We start from the raw sequence: 16,586 nt of genomic DNA, 5'->3' as shown, positions 1-16,586 counted from the left end.
AAACAATGAAATCGACAGATGAAGGTGGTTTGCACGGTTTACACAAATGAGGGCGGTTTTCATATGATCACTCCTCTATATATATATATATATAAACCACTCAATTTGTACAAATCGTGCAAACCTCATTCAACCAATCATAATTTTTCATTTTGTTCATTTTTTTGTAATTATGAGAGGTTGATTAATCATTCTTATTGTGGAGGGTGTTAATCATAGATATTATCATCTTCATTATTTTAATTTTTAGATAAATACATGAAACAGTTTCATTAAGTATTATATGAAACAATTTCACAACCATATATGAAACAACTTGATCAAAAAAAGTATTATATGAAACAATTTCACAACCATATATGAAACAACTTGATCAAAAAAAGTATTATATGAAACAATTTCACAAGATTAAACAATTTCATTAAAAAATTCATTAGATTAAACAATGAAATCGACGGATGAAGGTGGTTTGCACGGTTTACACAAATGAGGACGGTTTTTATTTGATCACTCCTATATATATATATATATATATATATATATATATATATATAAATAAATGATTGGGATCACGTGAGACCAGCTTGTTTTCGTAAAATCCGTTAGATATTTTATTTTTATTTTTGAAACTACACAGTAAAACATTGTAAAGGTAAAATAAAGTCGAGCCTTCACATGAAAAATATTGTGAATGTTATCTTCACAGCGTTTTACTATGAAATTTGAAGTGTAAAAAAGTAATCTTACGAGTCTTATAGCAAACTATAGAGATTGTTTGTTTAACTCTTGTTTTTCCTCCGAATGATTTTGTATCTTGGTCTTCTTTTAACTATTAAACCTCCTAATTTCATCGTAAACAATTATCAAATAATTTTATTTTATTTTGCACTATATAATGAGAGTTTTTTGATCATTCTGCATCAAACGATTCGACAACTGCTAAACAGCCCCATACTCTAGTGAAAATCTCGACTTATAAAACACGAGGTGTGCGGAAATTATGATGGCTTGGGAGATTAAAAGAAACCATAATTGTAGTAAAATAAAGGGGGGAAGTAGGATATGAATGAATGCACAATAATGTATTCATAATGAATAGGCACAAGTAATGGCATAAAAAAGGGGGTTTTGAAAACAGATACGATGAATAATGGGGTGGGTGGGGGTGTGTGTGTCATAAGTTTGGCTTGTATTTTACTTCGTTTAAATCGCTTTCCGATGCGAAAGAGATGCTTCACGGCTCTTTTTATAGCTTTTGTTTTTTTGTAAGGAGATAAGATTAAAAGTAAATGTAACGTCCCTTTTATTATAATTATTATCACGCCTACATTATTCCTACCCTTCTTTTCCCAATTTTCGTTTTCTTTATTCATGCAAACAACAAATTGAATCATGTTTTTTTAAACGATTTTTATAAATAACCTGACTGGTCAAATGTTCGGAACACGTATTCAAATACCGATAAGATTTGATCTTACGAAATTATATAGGAGTTTAATTAAATGAGAACTGTTTTGTTTGTGGTAACCGTGAGATCTGATCTCAACTACAAATCAAAAGTTAAATTAGAAAATTAATAATTTTGGTAATTTTAACTTAAAATATTAATTAAGAACATTTTATGGATTTTATAAATATCCTCTCTCATCTCTCATTTTTCCTCTCTTCGGCGACTCTTATTTGGCGAACCTTATTCCGATGAACCTTATGTGAACACAAGATATCCACTGTGATACTTACAAACGATATTCACTATGATATCAAGAAATATATACAAGATGTACAATATGATATCTTTTGTAAAATAATGAAAATGACGAAAATGCATATTAGGTAATTGATACAGTAGAAATGTATATATTTGAATTAATATGAGTCATTTATAATGTTTGTTTGGCATATAAATTTTTAAAATTATTTTTGGATTTTTTGAGGATATTTTCTTAATTTTTTCTTGTTATATCGATATTTTGAACTTTTTATTTGAGACAAAAATAAATGAAAAAATATATATCCAATTAACTAAAAAAAATACTTTTTTACATAATTCATTTGACTTTAAATATAATTATATATAATTAAAATTGAAAAATTTTAAAAAGGAAAAGAAAAAGAAAAAAGAGAGTGGGGTCAAACACGGACATTTGGGAGGCTTCCACTGCACCTATGCACTTTCCTGTTCCCACGTTGACATCACCACCTATCTTCACATCAACTCTTTTACATCATTCTTTAACGCCTTCTTTCTTTCTTTCTTTTTTTAATTATTTTTACAATTAAAAAAAATCATGTTATTAATCCAAATTATTTACATATAATAATCCGTTGACTAATTTGACCATGGCAATGCATACATACCATATATGGAGTTAGGCTTAAAGCTCAAATTCCATGAGTTGTTTTTTATATGCGAAAAAAAAAAAAAAAACCTTCAAGTTCGGCTCCAGAAGGATTCATAAAAATTACGTGATAAAAATTAAAACAAACTTTTCATTCAATAACCTTAATTAATGTACCAAAAAATCGTTAGCCATTTGTGTTGTGGTACACTAGTTAAAATTCAGGCCATATAGTCGATATCTAATTTTTCTTGGATTCGAATATAAACGTTGTAAAAACCCTTGTGGTCATCGACATATAAGCTGATTCGAAAACCCAAATAACTATATTTATTAGGGGTTATTTGGCAGTTGCTGAATAGTTCGATGCAGAAAGATTAAGTGATTAGAATGATTAAAATACTCTTACAATATAAGTGTAAATAAAATATTATTGTTTTGTAATTATTCAAATTGAAATTAAGGTGTGGAATGGTCAAGAAGATACAAGATACAAAATCATTAAGTGCATTTTTGAATCATTAAGAGCCAAAAAAAAAATTATCAACCAAGATTCAAAGATCGTATCTTAATAGAACTATTAAAAGGTAAATAATTAATCCTTATAGGGTTATCTATTACAAGTTTATGAGAGTCTTATCTCGTAAGCGAGCATCACTACTCATACCAGTAACGGCTTATTAGATAAATTGTTGCATACGATACCATTTAAATAGATTAAGTTTGATTTGAACTTGACACAAAAACTCAATAATAATTTCAAGCTCTACACGTTTCGAACTTATTTCTATACTTGGAGAGTTAATGAAGAAAAGGACCGTTCACAATAACTTCCATTTACCATTTTAATATTTGGTTCTTTGGGAACTTGTAGGATAAATTATGACATAAAAAACAACAGAATTCGACAAGAACATCAACAGTATGCAATTGAATAAGATTAGCAGATCATTTATAGATTGATTTGATTGATGGATTGAAGATGAACAAGAAGCAGAATGGATTATTAACAAAACAAAACAAAAAACTAATGATTTAATGGCTACAATTTGTTAGTTTTTTCAAACTATTTGTCATTGTGATACTGAAAATCGAAAGAAAATTTTGAATCATCAGGACATGTTCACATGAACACTGATGTTCTTTGTAGATTTACAAATAGGGCAAATGTTGACTGAAGAAGCACATACTGTGCAAAGGCAGAGATGTCTGCAAGGAAGCAGTAGAACACATGATTCTTCCTTACCACACTTTTTGCACAATCTGTTGTTGTTGTTGTTGATGTTGTTATTGCTGCTACAATCATCGTTGATGTTATCCAGATCGATTGGTGGACGATTTTCTTCATTGTTGCTTTCACAGCATGATTGTGCATCTTCGGCCAACGCCGCCGCGTCGTCGACACATGTCGTCGTGGTACGGTGGCGGTAATCGTCATGGACGACCTGTTCTAGAACTTGCTTCAAGTTGTTGCGTAATGCGTTGGCTGTTGCTTCGTTTGTTTGAGCTAATTCTCGCCAGATTTGATTCTCTACACACAGAGACTTGACTTTCTCTTCCAATGCCCAATTTAATTTGGCGATCTTCACGATTTCTTCTTCTTTAGCTCTCAATCTCTTCGAGATTCCTTCCTCAACCGCTGCGATTATTCTCCTTGAATTCCTCTTTCGTCTCTCTTCGACATCGAGTCTCACTTTCTCCGTCTGTACATCGATCGTTCAATAAAATTTAGGAACCAATTTCACCGACAAAATGAGAAAGTGCACGAAATCAAACAAGAGGATAAGATTATTACATGATGAGCGATGAATTGATCAATCTCTAATTGTTGTTGTTGGATCTGCAAAGAKATGTCTTCTCCGAGAAACGTATAGTTTCCAMAACGCTCCATTTGAYTCTGGTTCATGTTATGACTGTTAACAAAGGAAAGCAAGGTATTGATCTCAGAAGAATCCCTTGGTCGTTTCCTAGAAACTGGTAGGCTGCAAGTTAGGCCGCTTTCCGCCTTGATAGGAGCAGTATTCGCCGGAAAATGGTTGATGGAGTCGGTGAAACCAGAGCAATACATGGCCGTGGTGGTAGCTGAAAGAGGATGAGCCATTCCGAATGCTAAACCGTTGGTTTGATTGTCAATGGCGTTTGTCATGATCATTTGAGGATGGAAAAGAGTGTGATGACCTGCCTCAACCGCCATGAAAACTGTATGTTAAAGCTTTCTTCTTCTCCTTCTTGTTAATCTTTGAGGTTGCAAAGTAAGAATGGTGTGTTGAGAGAGAGAGAGAGAATCGCAAGGGAGAGAAGCATGCAAGCAAAATGAAGCGTAGGTGAGAAAGGCTTTCGATGGTGGGTTTTATTGGGGAGGAGATTGGGTTTGCTTTTGGAGAGAGAAAAATCATTAATTACAATATTATTAAAAAAAATTGTTATCGTCATTAGACCCTTTTCCTAACATCTCTAATATTTAATATTATATATATATATATATATATATATATATATTCACAGTCTTTTTGTTATAAAATTTCGAATGTTTTTTTGTTATCTAATGGGTCTCATAAAAATAGGTTGGTCTCATTGAACTCAACCCTGCATAGGGAGAGTTTCTAATACAAATTATGTAATTCATACAAATCAATATTATTTGTCTATCATATGTAATGAATATTTGATTTCATAAATATCTTGATTGTTTCATAATACAGCGTTTATCATAATTAAAAAACTTTTATCATATTTTATAACATATAAATCAAAATAGATAAACAATCTAACACTTATATAAATCATAATAAATTATATGTATTTAAAATCCCCTTGTGGTTACAGATGTTAAAATGCAGTAACTATAGGCTACCTGCAAAACAGGTAGCCATCCTGTGAGTCAACTTGCATAACGGGTTGGATATTCAGATTAATAATATATATATATATATATATATATATAATATGTGTAATGAATGTAGTATATGTCGGTTTCTATGTTAGGCTTGTACTAAAAATCATTACAAACATATTCTATTTTATTCTTATTTTGTATTCATCAGTAGCCACAATTACAAGAAGATATTATTTTTTAGTTTTCTTTTCAATTGTTCACATTGTCAGCTAACACTGATTTCACTCAAAAACAAAAGATTTTATCTGTATTAGTTAGTTTGAAAGATCCATCTAGGACATATCGAGACCATTTACAAGCCTCATAATCAATGTCGTTCTTAAAGGAGGACAAGATCCAAGACTTTGCAACGTCCGAAATAATAGAGGCGTATATTTTTTTTTCCAGCTTGGAGTTAGATAAAACCCCAAGTAATTTAAAATTTTACTTTGAACAATTAACATTGTGACTCAAATGATGTCATGTATTGAGATCTTTGATGGTAGAATTGAGTGTTGAGACATATATATATATATATATATATATATAGCTAATATTGATTGATTTAGCGTCTCGATATATTGAAAGAAATTGTTTAATACTCATAGAGAACTCTTTTTACGTATATTGAGGACCAATAAAATATCAAGAGCGGGTATACTCATAATTACTCTCATTTACCAAAAGACAAATGAACGGTGTAATATTCATATACACGTTTAACAGCCAATAAGTCGGTATCTGAATTAATGCATAAATAACTTTCCATTTTGGCTAAAGGGAAACATACATTGATTAAGGAGCCTCCGTTGTTGAATATTTACTAATAGGTGGTAGTTTGGGTCTAACAACAAGCTGAAATATGAATTGGGGCTATTTTGTGTCTTTCTTTCTTTAAATCTAGAATACAGATTAATATAAATATATCTGATTGGTTCATTAACAGGTACGATCTTGGTTATATTAGTTTGAGTACTGATAAAGTTTAGTTAGAGTATATGAATATGACATGTACTTTGATTTCTATGTTTATCTAGAATATTAAAAAGGTTCATGTATGTGACCACCTTTTATGTGTCTAGGGTTGGGCAAACTTTAATAAAAGAGGTGCAGGAGAAAGGTTCGAGTAGGCGTGTAAGGATGATAATAGGACAATATTTTATCAGATCTTCTTTTATTTTAATTTTTGTTTGACGTAGATGTGAGATGATATCTGAAGGCATGTTAGCATTATGGACAAATACAGGGTATAGTTGGTTACAAGATATGGGATGAGGTAATCGAAAAAAGAAGACATAATGGATTACGAGATGAACGTAATCAGATCAGATATAAAAAAAGAGCTAAAATACAGAAAAACAGATATAAAATTAATTAGCCATCATTTCAACAACTAGCAAAGATAAAGCTAATTAAGACATAATTATGGTGGGAGGTAGTGGGGAAGTTGGGTTTGCATCGCAATCGTTAGCTTAATTTATCTACAAATTAACATTTTTCTTTTTCTTTTTCTTTTTTCGATTAACGTGAAATTCTAATACAGGGTTTTGTTTTAAAACAGATAAAGTATACAGCAAGATAATTTCCGTTTTACTTCTCTTAACAACTCCAACACAACCCGAAGATAAACAAGCCTTTGATCTGTACAGATTCTTGTTTTGTGAAATACCTAGACATGGATCAGAAGGCGTGGTTGACGGTGCTCTCGTTTCGGTACCCCATTACACCATAATCAATACGTCATTCCTTTCATATCATATCAGATCAAATTCAAACAATTGCTACAGTTTTAATGTTAAAATGATAAAGAGATTTTGTAATGGTTGGGAAAAAGGGTGATTGTTACACACCCCCACTATTGATTTGTGATGATGTGTTTGAAAGAATGGTTGGAGGGAAGACCACAAAGCACTTTGTTGAGGGGAAAAAAGCAAAGGGGGCCAATTGGAATAGGAATAGGAATAAGGATGGTTTGTCCTTTTTATTCCTAATACATACCAACACCATCTCCAAATCCGTCCATTCCATGTGAAAGTATGAATGATTGCTTCAATAAAGCAATTCTTTTCATATCATTTATTTATCCCATCTTTAAGATTTTGAAGATTTCTGCCTTTTTTTAGCATAGCTGTTGGAGAAAAGGAAATTCAGAAATACAGAAATCTTGATTTTAGCATAGCTGTTAGAGATGCTGATGTATCTGGTGTCTCATACTTGAATGCAGGGTTTAAAGAGTATACTGTATGCATATTCTTTTTTTATCTACCATAAGGGGGTAGACAAGTTGTTATGCAAAAACTGACGGATATACATGTCACCATATACTGTTCCTCGTTATTCATCTTTCCAGCTTATTGAAAATGGGATCATTTTGGTTGCATTCTTATCTTTTTCGTTATTGTTTCAATCTTATTCGTGTTGATAGATTGTTATAAATAAACTTATAGACCCTCCTCACCTTTGGTGAGGTTTGAACCCCTGACCTCGTAGGAAGCTAGGGACCACGATACCGCTTGGCCAAAGACCCCTTTGGTTCCTATAATAATTTTTAAGTAAATACATCTTTTTAACTTATTCGATGACTTCCAGATCTATATTGCAACATGATGTTAAAAAGGTAACTAACTCAATTTTGTTGTTTTTAATTGAACACTTACACCATACCTTACTTTTGATGGAATATAAAATTGTGTGGTAGATTTGGAATAGTTTGAAAAGGAAAACCCATGCAACAGAAAGAACGTATATAATATGTACGAATATGAATCTGATTTGAAAGATCATGGACTTGTAACGCATGAAGAGAAAGAACGAGTGATCGAGTTGTTCTTTCATATCTTCGGTTGACCTAAACCACTATCGCTTTTGGTAGGCTAAAGGCAGGTTATTCCTTTTATCGGAATTACAGATTTTTAAAGATCAAGTAAGATACGAATAAAAAAAAATAAAGAACAAAACAAGTCCCGAAAAGCATATGTTATATGCTCCACTAGCAATTATCATCGGTTTTTTTATGTTGACATGTTTAAAACCGTACTTAAATATACAAAACGGGAGGATCAGACCCTAAACCTACCCTCGTCAATATATGATATGGTAAAACGTCACTTAAAGTAAAACGCATGATGAGGGATAACTTCTTATCGTTTTTATTGCCATCATTGTGTTAAAACGTGAGTGCCTGTGTCATTTCTTGTATCTATTAAGACAATCTCAATTTATTCCTATCAAAGTGACAAGACATTTGTCGATTACAGGTCCATTTGCGTACAAATATGATAGTGATGAATTTGGACAGAAAACACATCAACAAGAGAGTGGTCCCACGCAGTTTGTGTTTCGTGGGGTAGGAATCGACAAGCGGAAATGATAAGTCGGGGAGTCTGGTAGAACAAAAAAGAAGGAAGATACGATGAAATGAAGGGAGAAAACTTGGGTCGTGATCATTACTTGCCAACTTTCAACAAAGTGGTTATTGATATGTCCCATCCAGTTCCATTTTACTGTTAGTTTCAATCTGTTATATTCCTAAAAAACATGATTTTCGTGTAAAAAAAAAGTTTATCATGTTTTCAAGTTGCAACAAGATATACAGTAAAATACAGAATAATATCGATTTTATATTATTCGCGAATGTTATCATATCAATAAAAAAATATCAGTATAACATTGTACATCTTGTACTGTAGATTAAATTGAACGTTTGAATACACAGTTTTGGCTTATTAGATACTTCAAACTGAAATCAACGAAACAAACGCTTCCGAAGCTGTATTCGACCAATAAAACATAAATGAGGTAAGAAAATGGCACCGGTAAACGAACCAGTTAAATGTAAAAGGTCATAATAGTACTTGAATGGCATATCATGTGTAAGTCGTATTCAATGTACAATGAAGTAGACAATTTTTCCACAACCATGATACCCCAAGTGCCATACCTTGTTATTACAATAAATTGTCCTCGAGCCACCGCAAAGGACCACACTAGAAATCCATGCAGATAAGTGGGAGACCCATGAAGAGCGTGACTGATTCAACCTACTTTCATGTGCAATCAACTACAAACAGGTAATGAGTTATGAGAACGTACAACTCCTTTACAATATCAACCTACTACAGATGTAGGTGGAGTCAGTAAATACTTGGCCAGAAACCGGTAAATAGATGCCAGATGTAACAAAAAAGGGTCGAGTCTAAAAGGATTGACAAAAACAACCCATCAAAACTGATCCTGATCGACGATGGCCAAAGTTGAAATAATGACATTCGCTCGATCTGTGATGAAAAAAAAGAGGATCTTTAGGCCATATGTCGACCAATAGCCTCGGATTGGAGACAACGAAGTATGAAATAAGGGATTAAGAATTAGAGAATAGAAAAAAGAGATGATAAAGGGGTAAGATTGAAGGAATAAGGTATTGATAGACATGGTGGGGCAAAGTGGATGGTGGTGGGGGCAAAGGTGGATGGTGGGGGCATTGTGTGAGGAGATCATGCACAATATTGAAATAATGATGCTAGATTGATGTTTGCTTTCAACCAACTTCATCATCCCATTTTTTATTTAATTTAATTTAATTTAAAAAAAAAAAACTATAAGAATCACAACAACTATTCATTTTTTTTATTTAAATCATTGCAATTTTATGCTTATTCTAAAATGGGAAAATTGTATGATTGTTTTCAATAATTTGAAAACTATTCCATGTGGTGAGATGGATGGATCAGATGACGTGTTAGTTTAAAATGGATTAAAATTCAAAATGGGACGATTTAAATTGGTTTAAACTTCATGATTAATTAATCTCGTTTATACCTATCTAGGCATGGCAACGGGGTGGGGATTGTGCGGTTTCTAGTAACAGCCCCCGGCTAAGGCCCTGGTCCTCGGTTAAACCCCGATCAAACCTCATGAAGAATATATCTGTTAGTTTGGCTCTACCGGGATTTTCCGTCACAACCAGTGGCGGATCCAGGAAATTAATGAGGTGGGAAGCATATGGCCATATGGCATTGCGGGGAAAGCATGTAAGACGTTGATGAAAATGTAAAGTTTTTTAAGCTAGTCAACAAAGTTTTTGATTTTTGATTGAGGGTCTTTCTCCCCAATGCTTAAAGGTTGGATCCATCGCTGGGTCCAACGCCGGTTTGAGTAACAGCTCCCAACCATGGTTTGAGTCTATCGAAAATCCCCGACCCCAGAACCTGTTTTAGTGGGGAATCCCCGTCGACGTTCGGGTAGGGTGAGTCGGGTTCCCCACCGGATCAGGACAAATCACCGTCCTTATACCTAACAAAGGAATTAAAAAAAAAAAATAGGTAAATTTTTTCTGGTTTATAATTTATTTGATCTATTTTAAATGTTACTTAATTTTAATTACGAACGAGTTTGGCGATCTAAAACTCTCGATATGAAAACTATATTTTGCAGGATTTTATTTTCTAATATTTTCGATAATTTACTTACTGTTGTTGTAACAACTTCTCTGGATGCAGGGATTCATTTTTTTATTCAAAAACTTAGGTAATAAAATACTAAAAACGCTAATTTAATCAGTAATAAAGGTATTAGTAACATCAGAGATAATAATAGTTCGACCAATAAAATTGGTGATCGAGAAAATAACTTTACAGTTTATCCTTTAAAGAACATGTAGTTTACCTAATAATGATACCGCAAATCAATACTGGTATGGTCATAATAAACTGGTATATCATTTATTATTATTATGAATCAGTCCAATTTTTAGAAACAAGTACCCGAATTTGAATTCAAAGCAATAGCAGATCCAACCATTCAAACTTGAATGTCCACAATTTTAGGATTACACTAAATGCTACGAAGTTTGTGCGTACAAATCTCGCTTTCTAGCCTTCTAGGTTGGTCACCACTTTCTGAATTATCTACGAAATATCCAGCTGTTAAAACAGGTCAATTCAAACAGTAGCCCACCACATTGGGTGTGGTTTATATTTATTTGGTGAGTCCGAATAAGCCATCTCTCACTAGTCACTACTAGCATTATTAGACAATATCGAATAGAATAGTCGGTAAACAACAAAGTTTTGGATGCATGCATTAAAGACCAGAATAACGTCGTTATCAATTCAGTTGTTTGTTTTCTGCCGTTGTTTTGTTTAGAGTCAAACGTCGACCACAAATTCGATATCTCCCAAACTTTTTGTTTGAAATTGCTTTTGATTCGTGAATTCCGAAAATATTTTCGTTTCACATGTATAACGACAGAAGGAAAGGTGTCGAAGATCAGTATTAATGGAAATAAACAATAAAAAAATTATGGATGCATTTTGAAGAGTCAGATATATGATGAAACATGTACTAAATGTAATTATTCATGTATGTTAATAAATCTTGAAACTGTATTTATGTATACTTTATTATACAACATTTGACAAAAACTTTTAAAAACCATTTTTTTATGCATGAAGTAGTGTTTATTGATGCATATTACTTAACATTCAAGATTACGAGTAATTTTGCGTAAATACAACTTATTAAAGCTTCATTTTTAAATTCGTGTGACTAACTGCAGATAAATATAATGAAAAACAGGATAAACATTCATTTTAAATATAGAAAATCTAAAATATGGTTAAGATAATCATTAATTTCTAACATAATTTTAATTATTAGTTTTATAAAAAATTATATTGTTAAACCACAAAAATAAATTACTTTGTTATTAAATCTAAATTAAATTATAATAAAAAATTAAATTAAAGAAGTTACACAAAAACAGATAACTATTAAATAGTTAATTTGATACCAATATCAAATTTTTTGTCTTCAAATTTTTATGCTATATTCAAATTATATTTCATTTAAAAATAAAAATATTATCACTTTCTCAAAACCACATAAAATTATATTATATCGATAGAGATCAAGAATAAAAAAAACTAAATATTAAAATCGAGATTTATCTCGTTCCATTGCACGGGTACCCTTCTAATTTTATTTAAAAGTGGCATCAAGCAGTATTTGTATAACCTTATTGGATTAGCTCAACTGACAATAAAACTTAAATTTTAAAGGGTTATTAACAAAAATCAGTTATTTGTTATTATGATTTATTAAAATTTATAATTAATTGTTTGAATTAATAATTATCTAACTTAGACTTGTCCTCATACTAGGTACGACAAGTCAATTATTTGGCATGAGCCAAGTTATTTGACAATCGATGTCGAGTTTCGTACGACTTGGGATTCATATCTTGAATGTTACATGTTTGTTTTTATCTGTTTACTTGACGTTTGATCGTCACATTGGAAGTCTTTTAATTTTCTAAACGGATCTAATCGTAATTTATATCTCATGAAAGTATGCTTTAACTCTAAACGTCGAAATCAAATCGAGACTACCATTGTTTTTCAGTATATGTTGAAACCTCAATTATCTACTCAATACTCGTTTGAATAGCAATTAAATAGGATATTACATATTCTCTCGTAAATGGAGGTTAAAATGAGAACACTTTGTTATATGAACAACGTGAAAACACGTTTATTAACCACAAGTATGGTGCCTGATTGGTTTGAGCTTGAGTTCCAAATGTCAAAAGTGTCTAGAGGTCATAGGTTCGAATACAAGGAGGAATAAAAATCCTCTTGTGGCCACGGAGGTTCGAATGCGGTGACTCCGGACTATCCGCAAGGCGGGTAACTGTTCTGGGATTAGTCGGCTCGTATAGCGGATTGGATATACAGATTAAAAAAACACGTATATCACATGTGATAATATACATTAGAGGACCCAATAATGTGCGGACGGTTTGGTCCTTGACTTAGGTTACGCCAAAGTTCATCCTTGCCTCTAATCTTGTTTCATATTCACGAAAATACAATATCACATGTGATTAATTATAGCAAAAACCGTTCTCACGTTTTCGTTAAATGAAATTGCTCTTTTAATGTCTATCTTCGCTCTTTTAATAAAATATTACTTTTTTCTGATAATAATTTTAAATCAAGATTTCTTATCGGTGGGAGTAGATAAAAAATTGTTCATCTAATCATTTTTCGGAAAAAGTTTAGAGATTACAATTATTTTATTATATTTGATAAAATATTATTATTTTTATAAGAATTTTAAACTAGGGTTTTATTATTGAATAAATGGCAAATTGTATGAAAAAATAATGTACTTACTTGATTCTTATTTTGTGTAATATATTTTCAAAACTTCCATTTTGTTACCTAAAATGTAAAGTTTTAAACATTAAGTACGCAGGTAATCGGTTGAAAACTAACTTTAGATTAAAAAAAAAACTAATTTCTAGATTACAAAATTTCATGTCACTAACCACGTCAACAAATAATACCGAGTTGGATATCACATCACTCAGCACATCAGAATGATAACCGGTTAATACTTCAACCGGTTACCCGAAACCTGAAATATTTAAAACTTTCATCTTAGATACCCAAATAAAAGTTTTAAAAATACGTCATCTAAAATAAAAATCAAGTTAAATTACATTATTTTTTTTAATACAATTTACCCTAAAAATGATATGGGTTTAGATTTTTATGAGCCAAGAAGTCAAAGGTCAAAAGATGAAACGCGTATAACACTCAAAGACTTGACTTGGTTAAATTATCAAGAATCTTTACACATTTTCGATTCATCATAAACCAACACATCTATTTATTTCACTTTCCCAAAAACCATTAAATATTATTTATTTTTTAATTAAAAAAAAATTCCTAGTCAAATAACTACAAATACAAATATACAATAATTCGTACACCCATTTATTGAATGAAGTTGTTGGCGTGTTATTATCGTTTTCCGTCATATTTGATCTGTTTTTTTTATACAACCAGACTCATCAACATCAAGAGCGCATTGTTTACATAAATACAACTGATTCATGCCCTTCAAGACGTGCAATTTTGGAATCTTTCGATATAAAAAAACAAACTGAAGCAATAACAATCCAAGGAATATTTTGTATAATAAAAGGGTGTAAATATTTTAAGACGGTTCCAAAAGGATGGAGTCGAATTCAATAGGGTCGGTTTACTGCTTTTTACTTGTTTTTCTTAATAATTAATGTAAACCCATTTATGGTAATTGGAATTTTTTTAATTTTAAATAAAAATATAATACAATATAGATTTATAATTTAACATTTATGTAATCACTTATTACAACTTACAACACCTATCTATTTATGGTAAAAAAAATGTGTATGATACAGAAGAATTTGTAGCATCTTTAACAGCTATATTGTTTTTAATTAATTTTTATAGGAAAAAGTTGTTTCAACAGTTATGCTAAACTCTTCTCTAAAATGGAGAGGAAAAAAAAGAAAAGATAATGAAAAAATCATCAAATTTAGAAAAAAAGAGAAAATATAGCATACTTGTTGAAAATGGTGGCAGCTGTCAAATTGCCCCCTCGCCCATCACATATGGTGCCTTGGGGCGTGTTATATATAGGACCGGTTAAAATTATCAGTAATTAACATTTTACCCAAATAGTTAAGATGGTTCAAAAGGGTTTGAGTCGGATTGGGTTATCGGAAAAAAATAATATAAAATTTTAAATTTTTGTTTAATGAGAAATATTAATATTAAAAAAGAAAAGGAAAAAGGATGTGGGTTTGTTCGAGAATGAAGACAAGAAATAGGAAAAGGTAAGGAAAGAGTAAGTGATGGGAAAAGCCATAGATCACGCGTGGGTCACGTGATGGAGCATTGAAATATTTGTATTGTGGTTCACACTATGGTCCATGATGGCAGCTTACACCATCATCATCATCATCATACATCATATCAATTATCATATCATATAAAATTAAAATTAAAATTAAAAAAGAAAAAGAATAAAAAGACAAAAGACCCCACGTTAACCAAAACGTCAACCTTTCTTTCTTTTAACTCACAAGAATCGATTCTTGAATTATGGGAACCGTCGGTGATCTCCACCATTTACCACTTACCACTTCTTTCCATTTAAATATTATTGCTTATTGAATAAGCACTTCACGATAAGAGTTACGACTTTCATTTACCTTGTCAGGTAACATTCTCGGTCATCAAAATAGATTATTTGTAACGTCTTTTATCCGGTAAATGCTAACAACATAAGTCTTCTCCGGGTTAACTTAGGTTGTCTTTTAGTTTCTTATCAGGTAAGATTCTCGGTCCTTGTCACGTTCATCCGATAAGACATGTGATCAGATAAGCATTATCTAGTAAGTGTCTTATTTTGAACAGATGGCTTAATAATTAAAAGAGAAAAAATAAATAATAATTAAAATAAATAAAGGGGAGGCTGAAGTCTTTTTAACTTGGGAAAGAATAAGTTAGGGTCTGACATCTGCAACCACCAAGAGAAGCTTTTAAAAATATTAATATAAATATAAAAAATATATGGAAATAAAAAACAAAATAAAAGAAAAAATAAAGGAAAAGGCGTGGCCACCGCTAGACGACTGTACAGGGTGGGACCCACACACTTCCCCCCTGATCCTCTTTCTGTCCTCCGTGGTCGGCCTCTTTTATATCTACGTGTCACTTGGGTGGACCCCACTACCTGCATTTCCAACAACCAACTCACTCTCTGCTTTTACTGGGTCCCACTCTACCCCGCCTTTTAAGGTTACCCTTTTCCCCAACACCCCCACCATTTTCCATTTATTTGGATAATTATGGATTAGTTTTCTTTTTTTAATTTATTCAGAAAAATCATAAATCCATTTTTCTAAATGGTATTTACCTGTTATCTATATAGGTGCTTAACAAGTCATATTACCTTACCGGATGAATATAACAAAAACTAAAAAAATTATACGTTAAGTGGTGCGACGATTCTTATTACAATTAACGCTTATCGGATAATTGTTGCAGTACGATACCGTTTTGTTGGATTAAAATTTTATCCGGTAAATAAGTGATGTTATTAAATTTAACCCGTATACATTTACTTGCGTAAATGTTTGGTAAAAAGTCCCTTGGTTTTCTTGAAATTTTTCAAATTGTTTTTTTCTAATTTATTCATTTATTATCTGGTAACATACTTTCAAAACTTTTATTTTGGTATATAAGATATAAAATTTTAAACATTTACGTATCTGAATAGCTGGTTGAAGACTTATTTTAGATTAGAAAAAATTCATGTCACTGACCACGTCAGCAAATAATGTTAGACCACCCACACAGGGCTTTCATATGAATTGCAATTTGAATTGCAAATACAATTTTGAATGTGATTGCTGCCATGTAGGATTTGGAATTGCAAAATTTGCAATTCCATTTGAAAGCCACGTGGGCACACATCCTCTCCAATTTCTTTTTGTTTTTTCTAATTATTTAAATAAATTAATTTTTATAATATTA

At 31.6% G+C, this 16,586-nt stretch overlaps 1 protein-coding gene across 1 annotated transcript; it reads right to left on the bottom strand.

Annotated features, from left to right (window-relative positions):
• Positions 1-3,276: 3,276 nt before the first annotated feature.
• On the bottom strand, positions 3,277-4,655 carry LOC112506651 (probable BOI-related E3 ubiquitin-protein ligase 3). The gene is made up of 2 exons (XM_025110861.1): positions 4,135-4,655; positions 3,277-4,042 (listed from the first exon to the last, which is right to left on the bottom strand). The coding sequence occupies exons 1-2, from the start codon at positions 4,531-4,533 to the stop codon at positions 3,452-3,454; spliced, it is 990 nt and encodes a 329-aa protein (XP_024966629.1). The 5' UTR covers positions 4,534-4,655; the 3' UTR covers positions 3,277-3,451.
• Between the last annotated feature and the right edge of the window lie 11,931 nt (positions 4,656-16,586).

This window comes from Cynara cardunculus (genome assembly GCF_001531365.2).
Source record: "Cynara cardunculus var. scolymus isolate 2C chromosome LG 2, CcrdV1, whole genome shotgun sequence".
NCBI lineage: Eukaryota > Viridiplantae > Streptophyta > Magnoliopsida > Asterales > Asteraceae > Cynara > Cynara cardunculus.
Note: the sequence above shows the minus strand (reverse complement) of the source record. Positions and strands in the feature narration are given on the sequence as shown.